Below are 20,000 nucleotides of genomic sequence, written 5' to 3'. Positions count from 1 at the left end.
CATGACTCAAACATATGTCGTAAGAGTGTTTTCTGGATTAATGCGATACATGACTCAAACACATGTCGTAAGAGTGTTTCTGGATTAATGCGCTACAAGACTCAAACATACGTCGTAAGAGTGTTTTCTGGATTAATGTACAACATGACTCAAACACACGTCGTATGAGTGTTTTCTGGATTAATGTGCTACATGACTCAAACACACGTCGTATGAGGGTTTTCTGGATTAATGTGCAACATGACTCAAACACACGTCGTAAGAGTGTTTTCTGGATTAATGTGCTACATGACTCAAACACACGTCGTATGAGGGTTTTCTGGATTAATGTGCAACATGACTCAAACACACGTCGTATGAGTGTTTTCTGGATTAATGTGCTACATGACTCAAACACACGTCTTAAGATTGTTTTCTGGATTTGTGTGCTACATGACTCAAACATGTCGTAAGAGTGTTTTCTGGATTAATGCGATACATGACTCAAACACATGTCGTAAGAGTGTTTTCTGGAATAATGCGCTACAAGACTCAAACATACGTCGCAAGAGGGTTTTCTGGATTAATGTACAACATGACTCAAACACACGTCGTATGAGTGTTTTCTGGATTAATGTGCTACATGACTCAAACACACGTCATATGAGGGTTTTCTGGATTAATGTGCAACATGACTCAAACACACGTCGTAAGAGTGTTTTCTGGATTAATGTGCTACATGACTCAAACACACGTCGTATGAGGGTTTTCTGGATTAATGTGCAACATGACTCAAACACACGTCGTATGAGTGTTTTCTGGATTAATGTGCTACATGACTCAAACACACGTCGTATGAGGGTTTTCTGGATTAATGTGCTCCATGACTCAAACATACGTCGTAAGAGTGTTTTTTGGATTAATGTGCTACAAGACTCAAACATACGTCGTATGAGTGTTTTCTGGATTAATGCGGTACATGACTCAAACACACGTCGTAAGAGTGTTTTCTGGATTAATGTGCAACATGACTCAAACACACGTCGTGTGAGTGTTTTCTGGATTAATGTGCTACATGACTCAAACATACGTCGTATGAGTGTTTTCTGGATTAATGTGCAACATGACTCAAACACACGTCGTAAGAGTGTTTTCTGGATTAATGCGCTACATGACTCAAACACACGTCGTAAGAGTGTTTTGTGGATTAATGGGCTACATGACTCAAACACACGTCGTAAGATTGTTTTCTGGATTTGTGTGCTACATGACTCAAACATATGTCGTAAGAGTGTTTTGTGGATTAATGGGCTACATGACTCAAACACACGTCGTAAGGGTGTTTTCTGGATTAATGTGCTCCATGACTCAAACATACGTCGTATGAGGGTTTTCTGGATTAATGCGCTACATGACTCAAACACACGTCGTAAGAGTGTTTTCTGGATTAATGCGCTACATGACTTAAACACACGTCGTAAGAGTGTTTTCTGGATTAATGGGCTACATGACTCAAACATACGTCGTAAGAGTGTTTTCTGGATTAATGCGCTACATGACTCAAACACACGTCGTAAGAGTGTTTTCTGGATTAATGTGCTACACGACTCAAACATACGTCGTAAGAGTGTTTTCTGGATTAATGTGCTACATGACTCAAACATACGTCGTAAGAGTTTTTTCTGGATTAATGTGCTACATGACTCAAACACACGTCGTAAGAGTGTTTTCTGGATTAATGTGCTACATGACTCAAACACATGTCGTAAGAGTGTTTTCTGGATTAATGCGCTACATGACTCAAACACACGTCGGGGGTGGATTAATGTGACTCCCACACACGTCGTAAGAGTGTTTTCTGGATTAATGTGCTACATGACTCAAACATATGTCGTAAGAGTGTTTTGTGGATTAATGGGCTACATGACTCAAACACACGTCGTAAGGGTGTTTTCTGGATTAATGGGCTCCATGACTCAAACATACGTCGTATGAGGGTTTTCTGGATTAATGCGCTACATGACTCAAACACACGTCGTAAGAGTGTTTTCTGGATTAATGCGCTACATGACTCAAACACACGTCGTAAGAGTGTTTTCTGGATTAATGCGCTACATGACTCAAACACACGTCGTAAGAGTGTTTTCTGGATTAATGTGCTACACGACTCAAACATACGTCGTAAGAGTTTTTCTGGATTAATGTGCTACATGACTCAAACACAAGTCGTAAGAGTGTTTTCTGGATTAATGTGCTACATGACTCAAACACACGTCGTAAGAGTGTTTTCTGGATTAATGCGCTACATGACTCAAACACACGTCGTAAGAGTGTTTTCTGGATTAATGTGCTACACGACTCAAACATACGTCGTAAGAGTTTTTCTGGATTAATGTGCTACATGACTCAAACACAAGTCGTAAGAGTGTTTTCTGGATTAATGTGCTACATGACTCAAACACACGTCGTAAGAGTGTTTTCTGGATTAATGTGCTACATGACTCAAACACACGTCGTATGAGTGTTTTGTGGAATAATGGGCTACATGACTCAAACATACATCGTAAGATTGTTTTCTGGATTTGTGTGCTACATGACTCAAACATATGTCGTAAGAGTGTTTTGTGGATTAATGGGCTACATGACTCAAACACACGTCGTAAGGGTGTTTTCTGGATTAATGTGCTCCATGACTCAAACATACGTCGTATGAGGGTTTTCTGGATTAATGCGCTACATGACTCAAACACACGTCGTAAGAGTGTGTTCTGGATTAATGTGCTACATGACTCAAACATACGTCGTATGAGGGTTTTCTGGATTAATGCGCTACATGACTCAAACACACGTCGTAAGAGTGTTTTCTGGATTAATGCGCTACATGACTCAAACACACGTCGTAAGAGTGTTTTCTGGATTAATGGGCTACATGACTCAAACACACGTCGTAAGATTGTTTTCTGGATTTGTGTGCTACATGACTCAAACATATGTCATAAGAGTGTTTTCTGGATTAATGTGCTACATGAATCAAACACACGTCATAAGAGTGTTTTCTGGATTAATGTGCTACATGACTCAAACACACATCGTAAGAGTGTTTTGTGGATTAATGGGCTACAAGACTCAAACATACGTCGTAAGAGTGTTTTCTGGATTAATGTGCTACATGACTCAAACACACGTCGTAAGAGTGTTTTCTGGATTAATGTGCTACATGACTCAAACACATGTCGTAAGAGTGTTTTGTGGATTAATGGGCTACATGACTCAAACACACGTCGTAAGAGTGTTTTTTGGATTAATGTGCTACATGACTCAAACACACGTCATAATAGTGTTTTCTGGATTAATGTGCTACATGACTCAAACACACGTCGTAAGAGTGTTTTGTGGATTAATGGGCTACATGACTCAAACACACGTCGTAAGAGTGTTTTTTGGATTAATGTGACTCAAACACACGTCGTAAGAGTGTTTTCTGGATTAATGTGCTACATGACTCAAACACACGTCGTATGAGTGTTTTGTGGATTAATGGGCTACATGACTCAAACATACGTCGTAAGATTGTTTCCTGGATTTGTGTGCTACATGACTCAAACATATGTCGTAAGAGTGTTTTGTGGATTAATGGGCTACATGACTCAAACACACGTCGTAAGGGTGTTTTCTGGATTAATGTACTCCATGACTCAAACATACGTCGTAAGAGTGTTTTCTGGATTAATGGGCTACATGACTCAAACATACGTCGTAAGATTGTTTTCTGGATTTGTGTGCTACATGACTCAAACATATGTCGTAAGAGTGTTTTCTGGATTAATGTGCTACATGACTCAAACACACGTCGTAAGAGTGTTTTCTGGATTAATGCGCTACATGACTCAAACACACATCGTAAGAGTGTTTTGTGGATTAATGGGCTACATGACTCAAACATACGTAGTAAGAGTGTTTTCTGGATTAATGTGCTACATGACTCAAACACACGTCGTAAGAGTGTTTTCTGGATTAATGTGCTACATGACTCAAACACACGTCGTAAGAGTGTTTTGTGGATTAATGGGCTACATGACTCAAACACACGTCGTAAGAGTGTTTTTTGGATTAATGTGCTACATGACTCAAACACACGTTGTAAGAGTGTTTTGTGGATTAATGGGCTACATGACTCAAACACACGTCGTAAGAGTGTTTTTTGGATTAATGGGCTACATGACTCAAACACACGTCGTAAGAGTGTTTCTGGATTAATGCGCTACATGACTCAAACACACGTCGTAAGTGTGTTTTCTGGATTAATGCGCTACATGACTCAAACACACGTCGTAAGAGTGTTTTTTGGATTAATGCGCTACATGACTCAAACACACGTCGTAAGAGTGTTTTCTGGATTAATGCGCTACATGACTCAAACACACGTCGTAAGAGTGTTTTCTGGATTAATGCGCTACATTACTCAAACACACGTCGTAAGAGTGTTTTCTGGATTAATGCGATACATGACTCAAACACACGTCGTAAGAGTGTTTTCTGGATTAATGCGATACATGACTCAAACACATGTCGTAAGAGTGTTTTCTGGATTAATGCGCTACATGACTCAAACATACGTCGTAAGAGTGTTTTCTGGATTAATGTTCTACATGACTCAAACACACGTCGTAAGAGTGTTTTCTGGATTAATGTTCTACATGACTCAAACACACGTCGTAAGAGTGTTTTCTGGATTAATGTGCTACATGACTCAAACACACGTCGTATGAGGGTTTTCTGGATTAATGTGCTACATGACTCAAACACACGTCCTAAGAGTGTTTTCTGGATTAATGTGTTACATGACTCAAACATACGTTGTATGAGGGTTTTCTGGATTAATGTGCTACATGACTCAAACACACGTCGTATGAGTGTTTTTTGGATTAATGTGCTACATGACTCAAACACACGTCGTAAGGGTGTTTTCTGGATTAATGCGCTACATGACTCAAACACACGTCGTAAGAGTGTTTTTTGGATTAATGTGCTACATGACTCAAACACACGTCATAAGGGTGTTTTCTGGATCAATGCGCTCCATGACTCAAACATACGTCGTATGAGGGTTTTCTGGATTAATGTGCTACATGACTCAAACACACATCGTATGAGTGTTTTTTGGATTAATGTGCTACATGAATCAAACACACGTCGTAAGGATGTTTTCTGGATTAATGCGCTACATGACTCAAACACACGTCGTAAGGGTGTTTTCTGGATTAATGTGATACATGACTCAAACATACGTCGTAAGAGTGTTTTCTGGATTAATGTGCTACATGACTCAAACACACGTCGTAAGAGTGTTTTTTGGATTAATGTGCTACATGACTCAAACACACGTCGTAAGGGTGTTTTCTGGATTAATGTGCTACATGACTCAAACATACGTCGTAAGAGTGTTTTCTGGATTAATGTGCTACATGACTCAAACACACGTCGTAAGAGTGTTTTCTGGATTAATGTTCTACATGACTCAAACACACGTCGTATAAGTGTTTTCTGGATTAATGCGCTACATGACTCAAACACACGTCGTAACAGTGTTTTCTGGATTAATGTGCAACATGACTCAAACACACGTCGTATGAGTGTTTTTTGGATTAATGTGCTACTTGACTCAAACACACGTCGTAAGAGTGTTTTCTGGATTGATGTGCTACATGACTCAAACACACGTCGTAAGTGTTTTCTGGATTAATGTGCTACATGACTCAAACATACGTCGTATGAGGGTTTTCTGGATTAATGGGCTACATGACTCAAACACACGTCGTAAGAGTGTTTTCTGGATAATGTGCTACATGACTCAAACACACGTCGTAAGAGTGTTTTCTGGATTAATGTGCTACATGACTCAAACATACGTCGTATGAGGGTTTTCTGGATTAATGTGCTACATGACTCAAACATACGTCGTATGAGGGTTTACTGGATTAATGTGCTACATGACTCAAACATACGTCGTATGAGGGTTTTCTGGATTAATGTGATACATGACTCAAACACACGTCGTAAGAGTGTTTTCTGGATTAATGCGCTACATGACTCAAACACACGTCGTAAGGGTGTTTTCTGGATTAATTTGCTACATGACTCAAACATACGTCGTAAGAGTGTTTTCTGGATTAATGTGCTACATGACTCAAACATTCTTGAATGAGATTAGTGTCCAGCTATATGATTCAGTTACATACTTTTGACCCACACGTCACAACAGAGTTATGAGTGAAATTGTTTCCCTTAAAGGAATATTTGCAGTCTACATGCAGAGAGATGCACGGTTGGAACAATCCGGCTTCACACATACAGTGCTCAAGCAGTCTGCTGATGACGATGTCTCTCACCCTGTACATAAACGCAAGTGTATGCATATAAAAGGAAGCATACGCTGGGCTTTAGACTCTGTCCTGTGACACGGGTTTGAGTAGATTAAAAGAAAACAGAGTGAGACTCTTTTATAACCCTTTTGGTTAACAATCATAAAAGTGTGTGTATATAGTACAGTATAGTATGTGTGTGCACGTGCGTGTGGTTTGCTGACTGTAATGTTTTTATGTTTGTTTTGCTTCCACAGGTTCAGTCAGTGATATCAGATCCCATTCACAGTCATGTGGTGATACAGTCATACACACACATACACACACATATTCCCTCACACGCACACACACGCACGCACACACTATGGCACACCCGTATGACCCCTGGTTACGCCCTGGACCACCGCAGGAGGAGGTGGGCGTGCCAGGCTGGTGGGACATGCACACTGGAGCCGCAGGCAGTTGGATGGACCTGCAGGGGGCGGGACTGAGTGTGGGGGCGGGGCAAGGTGGGTCCATGAGCCCCTACAGCCCAGACACTCAGATGTGCTGCCTGCCTCCCTCTAGCTCCGCCCACTCCGCACTGCACTACCCGCCTGAGGGTTTTAAGATGGAGCCCCTGACACAGGATCTGCTGCCGCAGGCATTGCCATCGTACCCCTCCGAGGAGCAACAGGACACCACGAGTGCATCTGCACGGCCCAAATCTCAGCGTCGCACCGGCGGCCGCACTCCCGGTCAGGCTTCCTGCCGCTGTCCCAACTGCCTGAATGCTGAATCTCTGGGAACCAATGGCAAACGCAAGCACCTGCACAACTGCCACATCCCCGGCTGCGGGAAAGCCTATGTGAAGACGTCACACCTGAAAGCACACCTGCGCTGGCACAGCGGTGATCGACCCTTCGTCTGCAACTGGCTGTTCTGCGGGAAACGCTTCACCCGCTCGGACGAGCTGCAACACCACCTGCAGACGCACACTGGCGCCAAGCGCTTTGGCTGCTCCTCGTGTCCGCGGGTCTTCCTGCGCGCAGATCACCTTGCTAAACACGCTCGCGTTCATGAGTCGCCATGCCAAGGCGCCGAAGAGAGTTGCAAGGCGACGCCAGTACCTGCAACAATAGGTGTCACAGGTGGCACATCACTGCTCAGAGTGAAGACAGAATCAGAAAACGATGAAGATGAAACAGCGGTGCTTAACAGCTAACCGCTAGCAGCCGCTGGTTACCGCTGAATCTTACGGCCAATAAACAAACACCTCCAGAGGAATTCATGAGGGATTGTTATGAATTCATATCTGTGGTGAAAACAGCAGGTGTGATCAGCATCCAACACGACTTTAAGCATTTATAATAATATTTATAACTGTTTCTAATTGTTTACATTTTGGTGTTTAACTTAAAGATCATGTGTTTGCTGTGTATTTTTATGTAATTGTACTCTCTAGATTTGTAATATGTTTGCTATAGGAATGAATATAACATATGTTTCATATACTGTATGTTTTGTGATATTGTGTTAAGAAAATCAGTCTAAAAATAAATGGCCTGATCAATACATTCTCATTCGTTTCACTGATTAATGATGTTATGAATGATTAATCACTTTTTGTTTTAATTCTCCCCAATTCTCAGTGCGAGGGTTCATTACAAAGAACACAGAACAATCTTTGAAATTAGTAGAAGTCTAAAAATCAAGTCACCTTAAAGTGACATTTGAGAAGAATTATATATATTATATAATAATTATAATTACAATTATTTACTGCAACAAGTTGAGATTATAATATTTGATATTATAGAAAATACATTTTTAATTAAATACAATTTTAAAAAACACACACACACACACAGAGACACACACATACACACACAAAAACACACACACGCATACACAAACACAAACACACACACACACAAACACACACACACACGCATACACAAACACTCACACACACGCACATACACAAACACACACACAAACACAAACACAAACACACACACACACACACACACACACAAACACACACACACACACAAACACACACACACACAAACACTCACACACACAAACACTCACACACACACACAAACACTCACACACAAACACTCACACACACACATACAAACAAACAAACACACACACACACGTAGTGTTTCCATGTTTTATGGGGACTTTCCATAGACATAATGGTTTTTATACTGTACAAACTTTATATTCTATCCCCTAAACCTAACCCTACCCCTAAACCTAACCCTCACAGAAAACTTTCTGCATTTTTACATTTTCAAAAAACATAATTTAGTATGATTTATAAGCTGTTTTCCTCATGGGGACCGACAAAATGTCCCCACAAGGTCAAAAATTTCGGGTTTTACTATCCTTATGGGGACATTTGGTCCCCACAAAGTGATAAATACACGCTCACACACACACACACACACACACACACACACACACACACACATTGATTTGACAATTTGAGTGGCTTGATGACACACACTGTACAGCATGTTGAGGTGATTGCTGATTGACTCTAAGTTTCAGCAGCTGCACTAATTAGATAATGAGCCAGATGAGCCCGCCCCCTCTGCCTGTGCAAATGATCAATATGCGATTGGGTGGAATGACAAACTCCACCCTCAGGATATCCTGACAGTGACAGAGACTCATTCAGCACAACAATTGAACATGTATTACACAGTAAGGATGTACTGTGAGGAACATGTGGTTTGCGTATGCTGCACGCTTCAAATGGGTTTGTGAGTGTGAGGAGTTTATAGACTCACACACTGAACAGCACGAGACACATACAGACACATTTAAAAACATTCATATTTACAGCAGAAATGAAATCATGTTCCTGTGATTCGTGAGCGTCCTCCTGAAATAAGATGAATTATTAAATGGTTAAAAATGGCGATAATGACACTGTATGTAAATCAAACTCGAGCGCTCGTGATTGGATGATGTGTGTTCACCTTCAGGCCGGTGGACGTCTGGTTGTCCAACACATAATGTCTGCTGAACTCACTGAAAGAACTACAGACTTCAGTCTTTATATTCCAGCTCTTCTGAGAGCATACAGCTCTGCCATTAATCAATCCCATTGGCTTTTGCATGTCACGTGACCAATCACACAAGTTTGACTGTGATTCAACTACAATATGACATCGGAAGACTTGGAACATAACACACAAGTCATCTGGACTAGTTTTAAAATCATTTGATGACACTTTGATCATGCTTTTCATCCTTTTTTGAGCTTGACAGCACGTGCTCACTGAAATAATATTCTTCAAAACATGTCAATTTGTGTTCCACTCAACAGAGAAACTCAGGTTTGGAACAGCATAAGGGTGAGTAAATGAGTGTGTGTGTGTGTGTGTGTGTGTGTGTGTGTGTGTGTCACTCACGCTCTCATGTTCCTTCATGTTCTGGAGAGCAGCGTGTGCATGTGCATTCAAACGTCCTGCAGTGACTGTCCTGAAACAACAACACGTCACATGACTCACAAACAGAACAACACAACCATTGATTTCCCTGAACACGCTGCAACTGTGGCACATTCAAACATTCATCTGTTTGTTCATCAGCAGCACTGACTCGACCAATGGTTTGAGTCGGGGTGGGACTCTCTGTCGGGGATGGGACTATCTGTCCTGGGCGGGACAATCTGTCGGTGGTGGTACTATCTGTAGTGGGCTGGACTATCTGTTGGGGGCGGTACTATCTGTCAGTGGTGGTACTATCTGTTGGGGGTGGAACTATCTGTCGGTGACGAGACTATCTGTCGGGGGCGAGACTATCTGTAGTAGCGGTACAATCTGTCAGGGGCGGTACTATCTGTCGTGGGCAGGACTATCTGTCGGGGGCAGTACGATCTGTCGTGGGCGGGACTATCTGTCGGGGGCGAGACTATCTGTAGTAGCGGTACAATCTGTCAGGGGCGGTACTATCTGTCGTGGGCAGGACTATCTGTCGGGGGCAGTACGATCTGTCGTGGGCGGGACTATCTGTCGGGGGCGAGACTATCTGTAGTAGCGGTACAATCTGTCAGGGGCGGTACTATCTGTCGTGGGTGGGACTATCTGTCGTGGGCGGGACTATTTGTCAGGGGTATTCAGAAAGCTGTTTGAAAACAATGTTTCGTTTTAATATTTGGTGATGCAGCAGTTTCACATTTCAGCTTAAAGTCCGTCAGTATACGGAGGAGGCGGAGCGCTCATACAGTTTTACGTTAAAAGAGCCAATCACCTGTTTGAGATTTTGTTTATTGTAGTGTAACCACAATAACTGCACCAGCCTGAAAAACATGCTTTTATTTAAAAAGAGCAACATTTCTGACACTTGTTTGACTGTGACCAGCATAATTAAACAGCAAATATTGATATAATATACATAAATGATCAATATTACAACAGAGTCCAGGGAAATCCTCCAGTGCTCATAAGTGCTCACAGATTATTAAAGCGATGCTGATGCTGACTGTGTGAGGAAACACGTCACTAACTGAGATAAACCTCTAATGACACCGGGATGTTTTTACTTGAGGATGCATAAATACCACTTATTGTTCAGTGTCTATAAATAATTATAACTATTATAGAATTACTTCATGCATGAGTCAAGTCAATTTAATTGTGTAGCACTTTTCACAACACACACCTTTTCAAACTCATGCTGTAATGTCTGTAATATCTTAAAGTCATCATTGTCTGGTTAAATGAATACGTCATATAAAATCATGCTTTAAAAAAGATTGACCCCAGTGAGCATGGCAAAGGCGACTGTGGTAATGATCCCTAAACTCTATAAGATGTTAGAATGAATAATAACTGTTATTAATTCAGGTTGACCTCCTGTGACTGATACTGTCACTCAGTTCACACCACATATGATTAATACTGTATGTTAGGAATACAAACGAGAGCAGCATCAGACTCGATGATCATTCACTCACCTGTCGATCACGGATCAACTGGCACAGCGTTGCATTCTGGGGAGAAGCAAATGACGTGTTTACTAATATATCACTTATCACATATGAGCGCATGAATGACATGAATGAGTTTAGGGTATTCAGTTTGGGATAACATACATGAGCTATTCTGCATCTCTTACTTTCAAAGCAAAGACACCACAGGATGTGCCATCTTGTTGTTTTGGGTAAGGCAGTGTATCGCTTGAACACATTACATCCCTTGTGTCGCCAAAAATCCCTTAACATATGAAAATCATTATTATCGTAACATTGAAACGTAACTGAATTTATTTGAATAGAAATGATAGATTTAGCACATAAAAAGTACATTTTGTAGATTAACAACTTCAACTACCTTGTGGCATCCTGGCATCGCTTAAGATTTGACAAACTTTCTCCCATGGGGTCAAGGACCAAAGCCGTCTTTGGGATGGCAACATAACCTTTTAAGTTTTTTTAATCATTGATCATCTACATAAAGTCATAGTTGTGTTATCTGTCTTGCAGTCCATGAAGACACACTGCAAAGGCCCACACACATGTTAAATGTTTATGATAATATAAACAATTGTGGCTACCATAACCTGGCAATACAATAAAAATAATCAAGCACTCTGACAGAAGAATGAGGGAATCCTGGCAGGTGGAAAATCTGATTGTGTAAAATTGTCACCATGTGCCAAAAATCACTGAACGGCAATTGAATGAAAAAGAGATTAAACTACCATTAATTTACCAGACACTCTGACTATATAATGTTATATATATATTTATATGTAATAAAAACATTCTACAAAACTAAAGCTAACCCATTTATAAATGTAGACAATATTAATTAAAATGTTCAATCTAAACATGGAGATAATATTCACAGCACTGTTGAGGTCGAATCAGTGTAATTAAACGGCAGCGATATTTCAACAGAAATGTTTACAATCAAAAGTAAGTGGTACTGTGTGTTTAATTGATTTGTGTTGATGAGCAGCAGGCGGCGACACTGAACCGGAAACACAGAACAACACATGACGACACTAAACAGCAGACTGAAACTGTAATAAACGCTCATAACGCGCCACATCACTTATTATTATTATTATTCCTAGCGTTTGATTAGAGTCAGAGGATGGACGCGGCTGACGCGGGTGAGTTTATTGATCTTTATCGTGTGTTTGTTGTGTGTCGGGAACTTCGCGCGAGAGTAATGATCGTGTTAAGTTAGATTTCAGTTTTAAACGAGTAATCACATGAAATTATAAAGATCATGAAACTTGAGATGATTGTTTGTGTCTGTATCCAGTGAAATAAGAAACCTGTTTGTGCGTGTGTATTGTGTATTGTGTATTGTGTGTGTGTGTGTGTGTGTGCGCGCGCGCGTGTGTTTGTGCGCGCGTGTGTAATGACAGTTGTTAACAGAGAAATTAACTTTGACCTCAGTAGAAAAGGAAGATTATTTGGATTTGTGTTGTTAAAGTATGAGGAACAGACCTAGTCTGGACGTGTTTGAATACTTCTGCACTACTCACTGCATACTCATACATTGCTACTGTAATACTTCTGCACTACTCACTGCATACTCATTCGGTGCTACTGTAATACTTATGCACTGCATACTCATACAGTGCTACTGTAATACTTCTGCACTACTCACTGCATACTCATTCGGTGCTACTGTAATACTTATGCACTGCATACTCATACAGTGCTACTGTAATACTTCAGCACTACTCACTGCATACTCATACAGTGCTACTGTAATACTTCTGCACTGCATACTCATACAGTGCTACTGTAATACTTATGCACTGCATACTCATACAGTGCTACTGTAATACTTCTGCACTACTCACTGCATACTCATTCGGTGCTACTGTAATACTTATGCACTGCATACTCATACAGTGCTACTGTAATACTTCTGCACTACTCACTGCATACTCATACAGTGCTACTGTAATACTTATGCACTACTCACTGCATACTCATTCAGTGCTGCTGTAATACTTATGCACTGCATACTCATACAGTGCTACTGTAATACTTCTGCACTACTCACTGCATACTCATTCGGTGCTACTGTAATACTTATGCACTACACACTGCATACTCATACATTGCTACTGTAATACTTCTGCACTGCATACTCATACAGTGCTACTGTAATACTTCTGCACTACTCACTGCATACTCATTCGGTGCTTCTGTAATACTTATGCACTGCATACTCATACAGTGCTACTGTAATACTTCTGCACTACTCACTGCATACTCATACAGTGCTACTGTAATACTTCTGCACTGCATACTCATTCGGTGCTACTGTAATACTTATGCACTGCATACTCATACAGTGCTACTGTAATACTTCTGCACTACTCACTGCATACTCATTCGGTGCTACTGTAATACTTCTGCACTGCATACTCATACAGTGCTACTGTAATACTTCTGCACTACTCACTGCATACTCATTCAGTGCTACTGTAATACTTCTGCACTACTCACTGCATACTCATTCAGTGCTACTGTAATACTTCTGCACTACTCACTGCATACTCATACAGTGCTACTGTAATACTTATGCACTGCATACTCATTCAGTGCTACTGTAATACTTCTGCACTACTCACTGCATACTCATTCGGTGCTAATGTAATACTTCTGCACTACTCACTGCATACTCATTCAGTGCTACTGTAATACTTCTGCACTACTCACTGCATACTCATTCAGTGCTACTGTAATACTTATGCACTGCATACTCATACAGTGATACTGTAATACTTCTGCACTACTCACTGCATACTCATTCAGTGCTACTGTAATACTTCTGCACTACTCACTGCATACTCATACAGTGCTACTGTAATACTTCTGGAAATGAAACTTTAGAAAACTGATTTATTTCAGCATATCACATCAGATGAGACACGTTTGCTCAGACGTGCTATTGAAGATCTACATGTTGATTTAAGTGTTTAATCCTGTTTCATTTTGAGAAGTGAGTACAACGGGGCAGAAGTGTTTCAGTAACTGCCCAATAGTTGAAGGTAAAGCCCCCCATTAAAAGCAAATAGAGATGAAGAATATTCATTTGTTTGAGTTCTTGAGATGTTCTGAAGTTATATTCTGGATAAGTGTCATGTTCATGTGTTACTGAAAAAACACTGTCTCAAAAGAGTTTTTATTAGTTCACATATTGTGCTCTATAACTATTGCCCCCGTTACCTACACAATATCACTTTAAACCCACTGATGGATTTTACCCCAGGTGTTGCCCCCTCACCACCTTTTAAATACCTAATCTACTGTTGTTATTTCTTTTCACACAAATGGTTTTGCTCCATCAATATTAATACAAATAAATGGATGACCATGACTTGTTGAACTTCCGACCCAAAGAAAAGAACATCCCTGCTGTCACATGACCTGACGTGAGCCTGTTTAATTCAGAAAGGGTCATTCTAATACACCATTCATCAAGACAGAAGTGATAATGACAGTTCATTTGAGAAGTTCATTTGACTTTGTGATTTTTCTAGTCTCAAATAGTCTTCGCATTTGAATGAATGAATGAATGAATGAATGAATGTGTCCCTTGCATTTTGGAAAGGTCCTCAGGTTCCCCAGGTCTTATTCACAGCAGCTCCATCTTTCATTTTTGAAAGGAATGTTAGAAAATAAAGTCGTGTTGTGTTTGTGTCAGTGTTTCTCCCGGATCGGCACGCTCCTGCCAGTCACCTGCTGTTGGATCAGCTGCCCAGTTATCAGTCTCTTCTGTACCGGAGGAAATCCAGTGGCAGCGCCAGGAGGCGGGGAAGTGGGCGGAGCCGACAGCCGTCAATCACCAGTGGGAAATGGGCGGAGCAGAAACCTGTTCATAGCGGCGAGGAGCTGCGACCCGTCAGAGATCTTCCTAAGAGCATGCAGGACAAACGGATTGAAAAGTGAGTTCTTCTGTAACATTTATTTCATTAGTGACCAAGAAATACTGCAACATATGATTTTCATTTTACATCAAAACCTTGATTTGTTTTCATATTATCAAATCCCGCTGAGGGCTCTTCAGTGCAACTGTGAAGAAATATTTAGGCGAGTGACCCGACTGAGGTAGGGCTGGGATGAAAAACATTTCTGAGAACGTGGCCGCGCTGTGGCACTTATGCGCCCGCCAGAGACAGATGTTATAAACACACACATATCCTAAAAACAAGCGCGTCCTACAAAACTGATCGCAGGGTGCATGAATCAACCACACACACATTTGACCACTAACGAGCTAAATTACAAGCTCAAATTGAATTCTCACGCACATGGCAACGGGACACTTGATTTCATGATTACATGCCAACACAGAACTTAGCCCATTATTGTACTCATTTGCGCAACACGGAAAAGCAGCTGAAGATAATGATGAGACGGCGGTTCAGGAGATGTTTCTGCTGCTTCCCAATGACTTTTACTCGTCTTGCGCTCTTTGCTGTTGCTCAGTGCCGATCTGTCACACAGCTCGTTAGATACCGCTCACACCGGCGACACTACTCGTGGTGAAAACCGGTGCAACACATACCACATGCTTGATAATTTTTAAATAATAATCTAGATATTTGTGCTGCTTTATCAGCTGTGGTGAGGAAAGATGACATCTCTCACAGAAGCAGATATATATGCTATAACAATGCTTTAAACATATGAAAGTTACTTCACATAATCAGTCGAATAATTGATTAGTTGTGATTTGAATGCAATATTTAAGTCAAGTAAATTTTATTTGTATAGCGCCTTTCACAACACACATCGTTTCAAAGCAGCTTTACAGAAGATCAGCATTAACAGACGATAAAACTGTAATGTCTATAATGTCGATGAATCATCATTGTGTAATTAGATAAAATACGATTCTTAATCGTGTTTAAAAATAAGTCATTAAATAATAATTGTATTAATAACCCCAGTGAGCAAGCTGTAGGCGACTGTGGCGAGGAACACAAAACTCCATAAGATGTGGATTAATGGAGAAAAATAACCTTGGGAGAAACCAGATTCACTGTGGTGGTCAGTTCCCCTTTGACTAACCCCACCCTAACCCTAAACCAGACTCACTGTGGGGGCCAGTTCCCCTCTGGCTAACCCCACCCTAACCCTAAACCAGACTCACTGTGGGGGCCAGTTCCCCTCTGGCTAACCCCACCCTAACCCTAAACCAGACTCACTGTGGGGGCCAGATCCCCTCTGACTAACCCCACCCTAACCCTAAACCAGACTCACTGTGGGGGCCAGATCCCCTCTGACTAACCCCACCCTAACCCTAAACCAGACTCACTGTGGGGGCCAGTTCCCCTCTGACTAACCCCACCCTAACCCTAAGCCAGACTCACTGTGGGGGTCAGTCCCCCTCTGACTAACCCCACCCTAACCCTAAACCAGTCTTACTGTGGGGGCCAGTTCCCCTCTGACTAACCCCACCCTAACCCTAAACCAGACTCACTGTGGGGGTCAGTCCCCCTCTGACTAACCCCACCCTAACCCTAAGCCAGACTCACTGTGGGGGCCAGTTCCCCTCTGACTAACCCCACCCTAACCCTAAACCAGACTTACTGTGGGGGCCAGTTCCCCTCTGACTAACCCCACCCTAACCCTAAACCAGACTCACCGTGGGGGCCAGTTCCCCTCGGGCTAACATCATGAATATAATGTAAATATTACTTGTGTATAGTTCAAATCATGGTTTAAAATTATTAAACTAAGTAAGGGTTAAGGGTCATTGTTTAAACATAGATTGTGTTTGAACTGTAAGATTAATGACCACAGGCTTTGAAGTTCATCCAGAATTAATTGCAGAAGTTCACATAGATGCAGTTGTCCTTGTTAATTGGCTGATGAAGGCTTTTGTTGGCAATTGTTAGTCTATGCATTCCATTTCAAGAGCGCAGTCCCTCAATAGACCGAGGTGATGCAGGCAGAGATCAGTGAGGTTCATCGCAGTGCAACTGGCAGGTAATTTCAGTTTAGTGATGCAGGCAGAGATCAGTGAGGTGAAACACAGTTGAACATGCCGGTAATTTCGGTGAGGTTCGGTGTGGTCCATCCTAAATCCAAGGTTCAGACAATGGCATATGAAGTATCCGATGTCTTATGGTTGCTCCGCCCTCAGAGTCTTCCACGGCTCAAGCCTCTCGAGCCTCTCAGGGCTCCGTCTCTCGAGTCTTCCAGGGCTCCTCCTCCTCTCGAGCCTCTCAGGGCTCCGCCTCAGTCTTCCAGGGCTCCTCCTCTCCAGCCTCTCAGGGCTGCCTCCAGTCTTCAGGGCTCCTCCTCCTCTCGAGCCTCTCAGGGCTCTGTCTCTCGAGTTTTACAGGGCTCCTCCTCCTCTCGAGCCTCTCAGGGCTCCGTCTCTCGAGTCTTCCAGGGCTCCTCCTCCTCTCAAGCCTCTCAGGGCTCCATCTCTCGAGTCTTCCACGACCTTTCTCCCCGAGCCTCCTACGGCTCCGCCTCCCGAGCCTCCTACGGCTCCCCCTCCAGAGCCTCCTACGGCTCCACCTCCCGAGCCTCCTACGGCTCTGCTCCCAGAGACTCCAGAGCTTTCTAGGGCTCCGCCTCTCGAGCCTCCTACGGCTCCGCCTCCCGAGCCTCCTACGGCTTCCTCTCCAGAGCCTCCTACGGCTCCACCTCCCGAGCCTCCTACGGCTCTGCTCCCAGAGACTCCAGAGCTTTCTAGGGCTCCGCCTCTCGAGCCTCCTACGGCTTCGCCTTCAGAGCCTCCTACGGCTCTGCTCCCAGAGACTCCAGAGCCTTCTAGAGCTCCGCCTCCCGAGCCTCCTGTGGCTCAGCCTCCCGAGCCTCCTACGGCTCTACCCCCAGAGACTACAGAGCCTGCCAGGTCTTCGCCTCAGAAACCTCCCACAGCGCCACCCCACTTGGCTCCGCCTCCAGAGCCTTCCAGGTCTTCGCCCCTAAAGCCTCCTTCGGCTCCACCTCCAGAGCCTTCCAGGCCTCCGCCTCTAGAGCCTCCCACTGCGCCACCGTCATTGGCTCCACCTCCTGAGCCTTCCAGGCCCCCGCCTCTAGAGCCTCCTACGGTGCCGCCTCCATCGGCTCCGCCGCCAGGGCCTTCCAGGTCTCCGCCTCTAGAGCCTCCTGCGGCACCACCTCCCTCTGCCCTGTCTCTTGGACCCCCTATGGCACCACCTCTTGAGCCCCCCGAGCCTTCCTCGGCGCCGCCTCCTCAGTCTCTCTGTGCCCCGCCTGCCGAGTCTCCCACGGCTCCGCCTTCCAGGACTCCATCTCCCAAGTCCTCCACGGCCCCGCCTTTCACGGCTCCGCCCCCGGAAACCCTTCCTCACTTGGTTCTGCCAGCCTCCCCAGTAACCGTTCCTCTTCCCGGACTTCCTGACCCTCTTCCTGTCCTGTGGCCTTTTCCCTGGCCTCCTGACCCTCTTCCTGTCCTGTGGCCTCTTCCCTGGCCTCCTGACCCTGTCCGGTGGCCTCCTGACCCTGTCCCGACCCTGTTGCCTCATCCCTGGCCTCCTGACCCTATTCCTGTCCCGTGGCCACCTCCCAGGACTCCTAGTCTAGTCCCCCTGTCCTGTGGTCACCTTCCAGGCCCCCGGACCCAGTCCCTGTCCTACAGTTGCCTTCCAGGCCCCCTGACCCTGTCTCTGCCCTATGGCTGCCCCCCAGATCTCCCGGCCACCCGCCTTTCCGCTATGTTCCCCATGACCTTGCCTTGTACTGCCTATTGGCCCCGTGGACTGTTTAATTTCCCTTTGTGCCCTCGTGGACCTTCTTATTGCCCCTCGTTGCCCCCTTGGACTGCCTGTCTGCCCCTCGTTGCCCTCTTGGACTTCCTGCCTACCCTCTGTGCCCCTTGGACTGCCCTCTCGTTCTTGTGCCCCCGGTCTGCCTGTCTGCCCCTGGTGCCCCCATTTTGTTTTTGGGTTTTTGTGGGTTTTCTGTCCTGGGTTTTTGTTCGTTGGGATCGTCTGGTATCCGATCCCTTGAGGGGGGGCTCTGTAACATTTACCTTGTCTCGTTTTGCCCTTACCTCTTCTTTGCCCATTTTGCCCCTTTTCGTCTTCCGTAAGTTTTACTTTTGTCCCTTGTTTAGCTCCACAGTCCCCTTGTTAGCGTTCATGTTCTCTGTTATTAGTTTCACCCGCACTCGTTCCAGTTACTAGATTATTAGTCTCACTTGCACTGTTCGTTTTCCCCTATATATACGCTGCCCTTTCGCTTCACGCTTGTTGGTTATTGTTTAGTTTACCCCTTCGCTTTGCCAGCTCTAGTGTTCCCCTAGCTTCCCCTGTCTTTTCCTCTCGCTTGTTTCGTTTTGTCATACTCTGATTCCCCGGCTTCGACCTTACGCTCCCCTCGACTACTCTTCTCTGGATTTGCCCTTTTGTACTGTTGCCTGCTTTTTGAATAAAGCTGTTTTACCCCGACATTGTGACTGTGTCAACTTGTGTTCGTTACAGTATGTCGTTAACAGAATTTTAAAATTAATACGGAATTGAACAGGTAACAATGTAACGATGATAAAATGGGGCTAATATGATCATATTTCTTGTTTCTTGTCAGCACTCTGGCTGCTGCATTTTGAACCAATTGAAGTTTATTTATTGATCTTGCTGGACATCCTCCCAGTAATGCATTACAATAATCTAGTCTTGAGGTCATGAACGCAT

General features: G+C 43.5%; 3 protein-coding genes across 3 annotated transcripts in view; all 3 read left to right on the top strand.

Annotated features, from left to right (window-relative positions):
- Window positions 1-7,880, top strand: part of LOC127652206 (transcription factor Sp6-like) — an 11,835-nt gene extending 3,955 nt beyond the window's left edge. Inside the window, exon 2 of the mRNA XM_052138338.1 lies at window positions 6,599-7,880. Within this exon, the coding sequence (XP_051994298.1) occupies window positions 6,706-7,545 (840 nt within the window). The 5' untranslated portion in view covers window positions 6,599-6,705 and the 3' untranslated portion in view covers window positions 7,546-7,880. The remainder of the gene's footprint in view (window positions 1-6,598) is intronic.
- The window catches only part of LOC127652205 (zinc finger protein 501-like), a 277,426-nt gene that overhangs the window by 218,527 nt on the left and 38,899 nt on the right, over window positions 1-20,000 (top strand). The gene's annotated exons all lie outside the window — the stretch shown is intronic.
- LOC127652202 (transmembrane channel-like protein 7) overlaps window positions 12,321-20,000 on the top strand; it is a 42,536-nt gene continuing 34,856 nt past the window's right edge. Inside the window, exons 1-2 of the mRNA XM_052138331.1 lie at window positions 12,321-12,464; window positions 15,026-15,266. Of these exons, the coding sequence (XP_051994291.1) occupies window positions 12,446-12,464; window positions 15,026-15,266 (260 nt within the window). The 5' untranslated portion in view covers window positions 12,321-12,445. The remainder of the gene's footprint in view (window positions 12,465-15,025; window positions 15,267-20,000) is intronic.

Source organism: Xyrauchen texanus, chromosome 11 (assembly GCF_025860055.1).
Source record: "Xyrauchen texanus isolate HMW12.3.18 chromosome 11, RBS_HiC_50CHRs, whole genome shotgun sequence".
Lineage (NCBI taxonomy): Eukaryota > Metazoa > Chordata > Actinopteri > Cypriniformes > Catostomidae > Xyrauchen > Xyrauchen texanus.
This window is presented reverse-complemented; position numbering and strand designations above follow the sequence as displayed.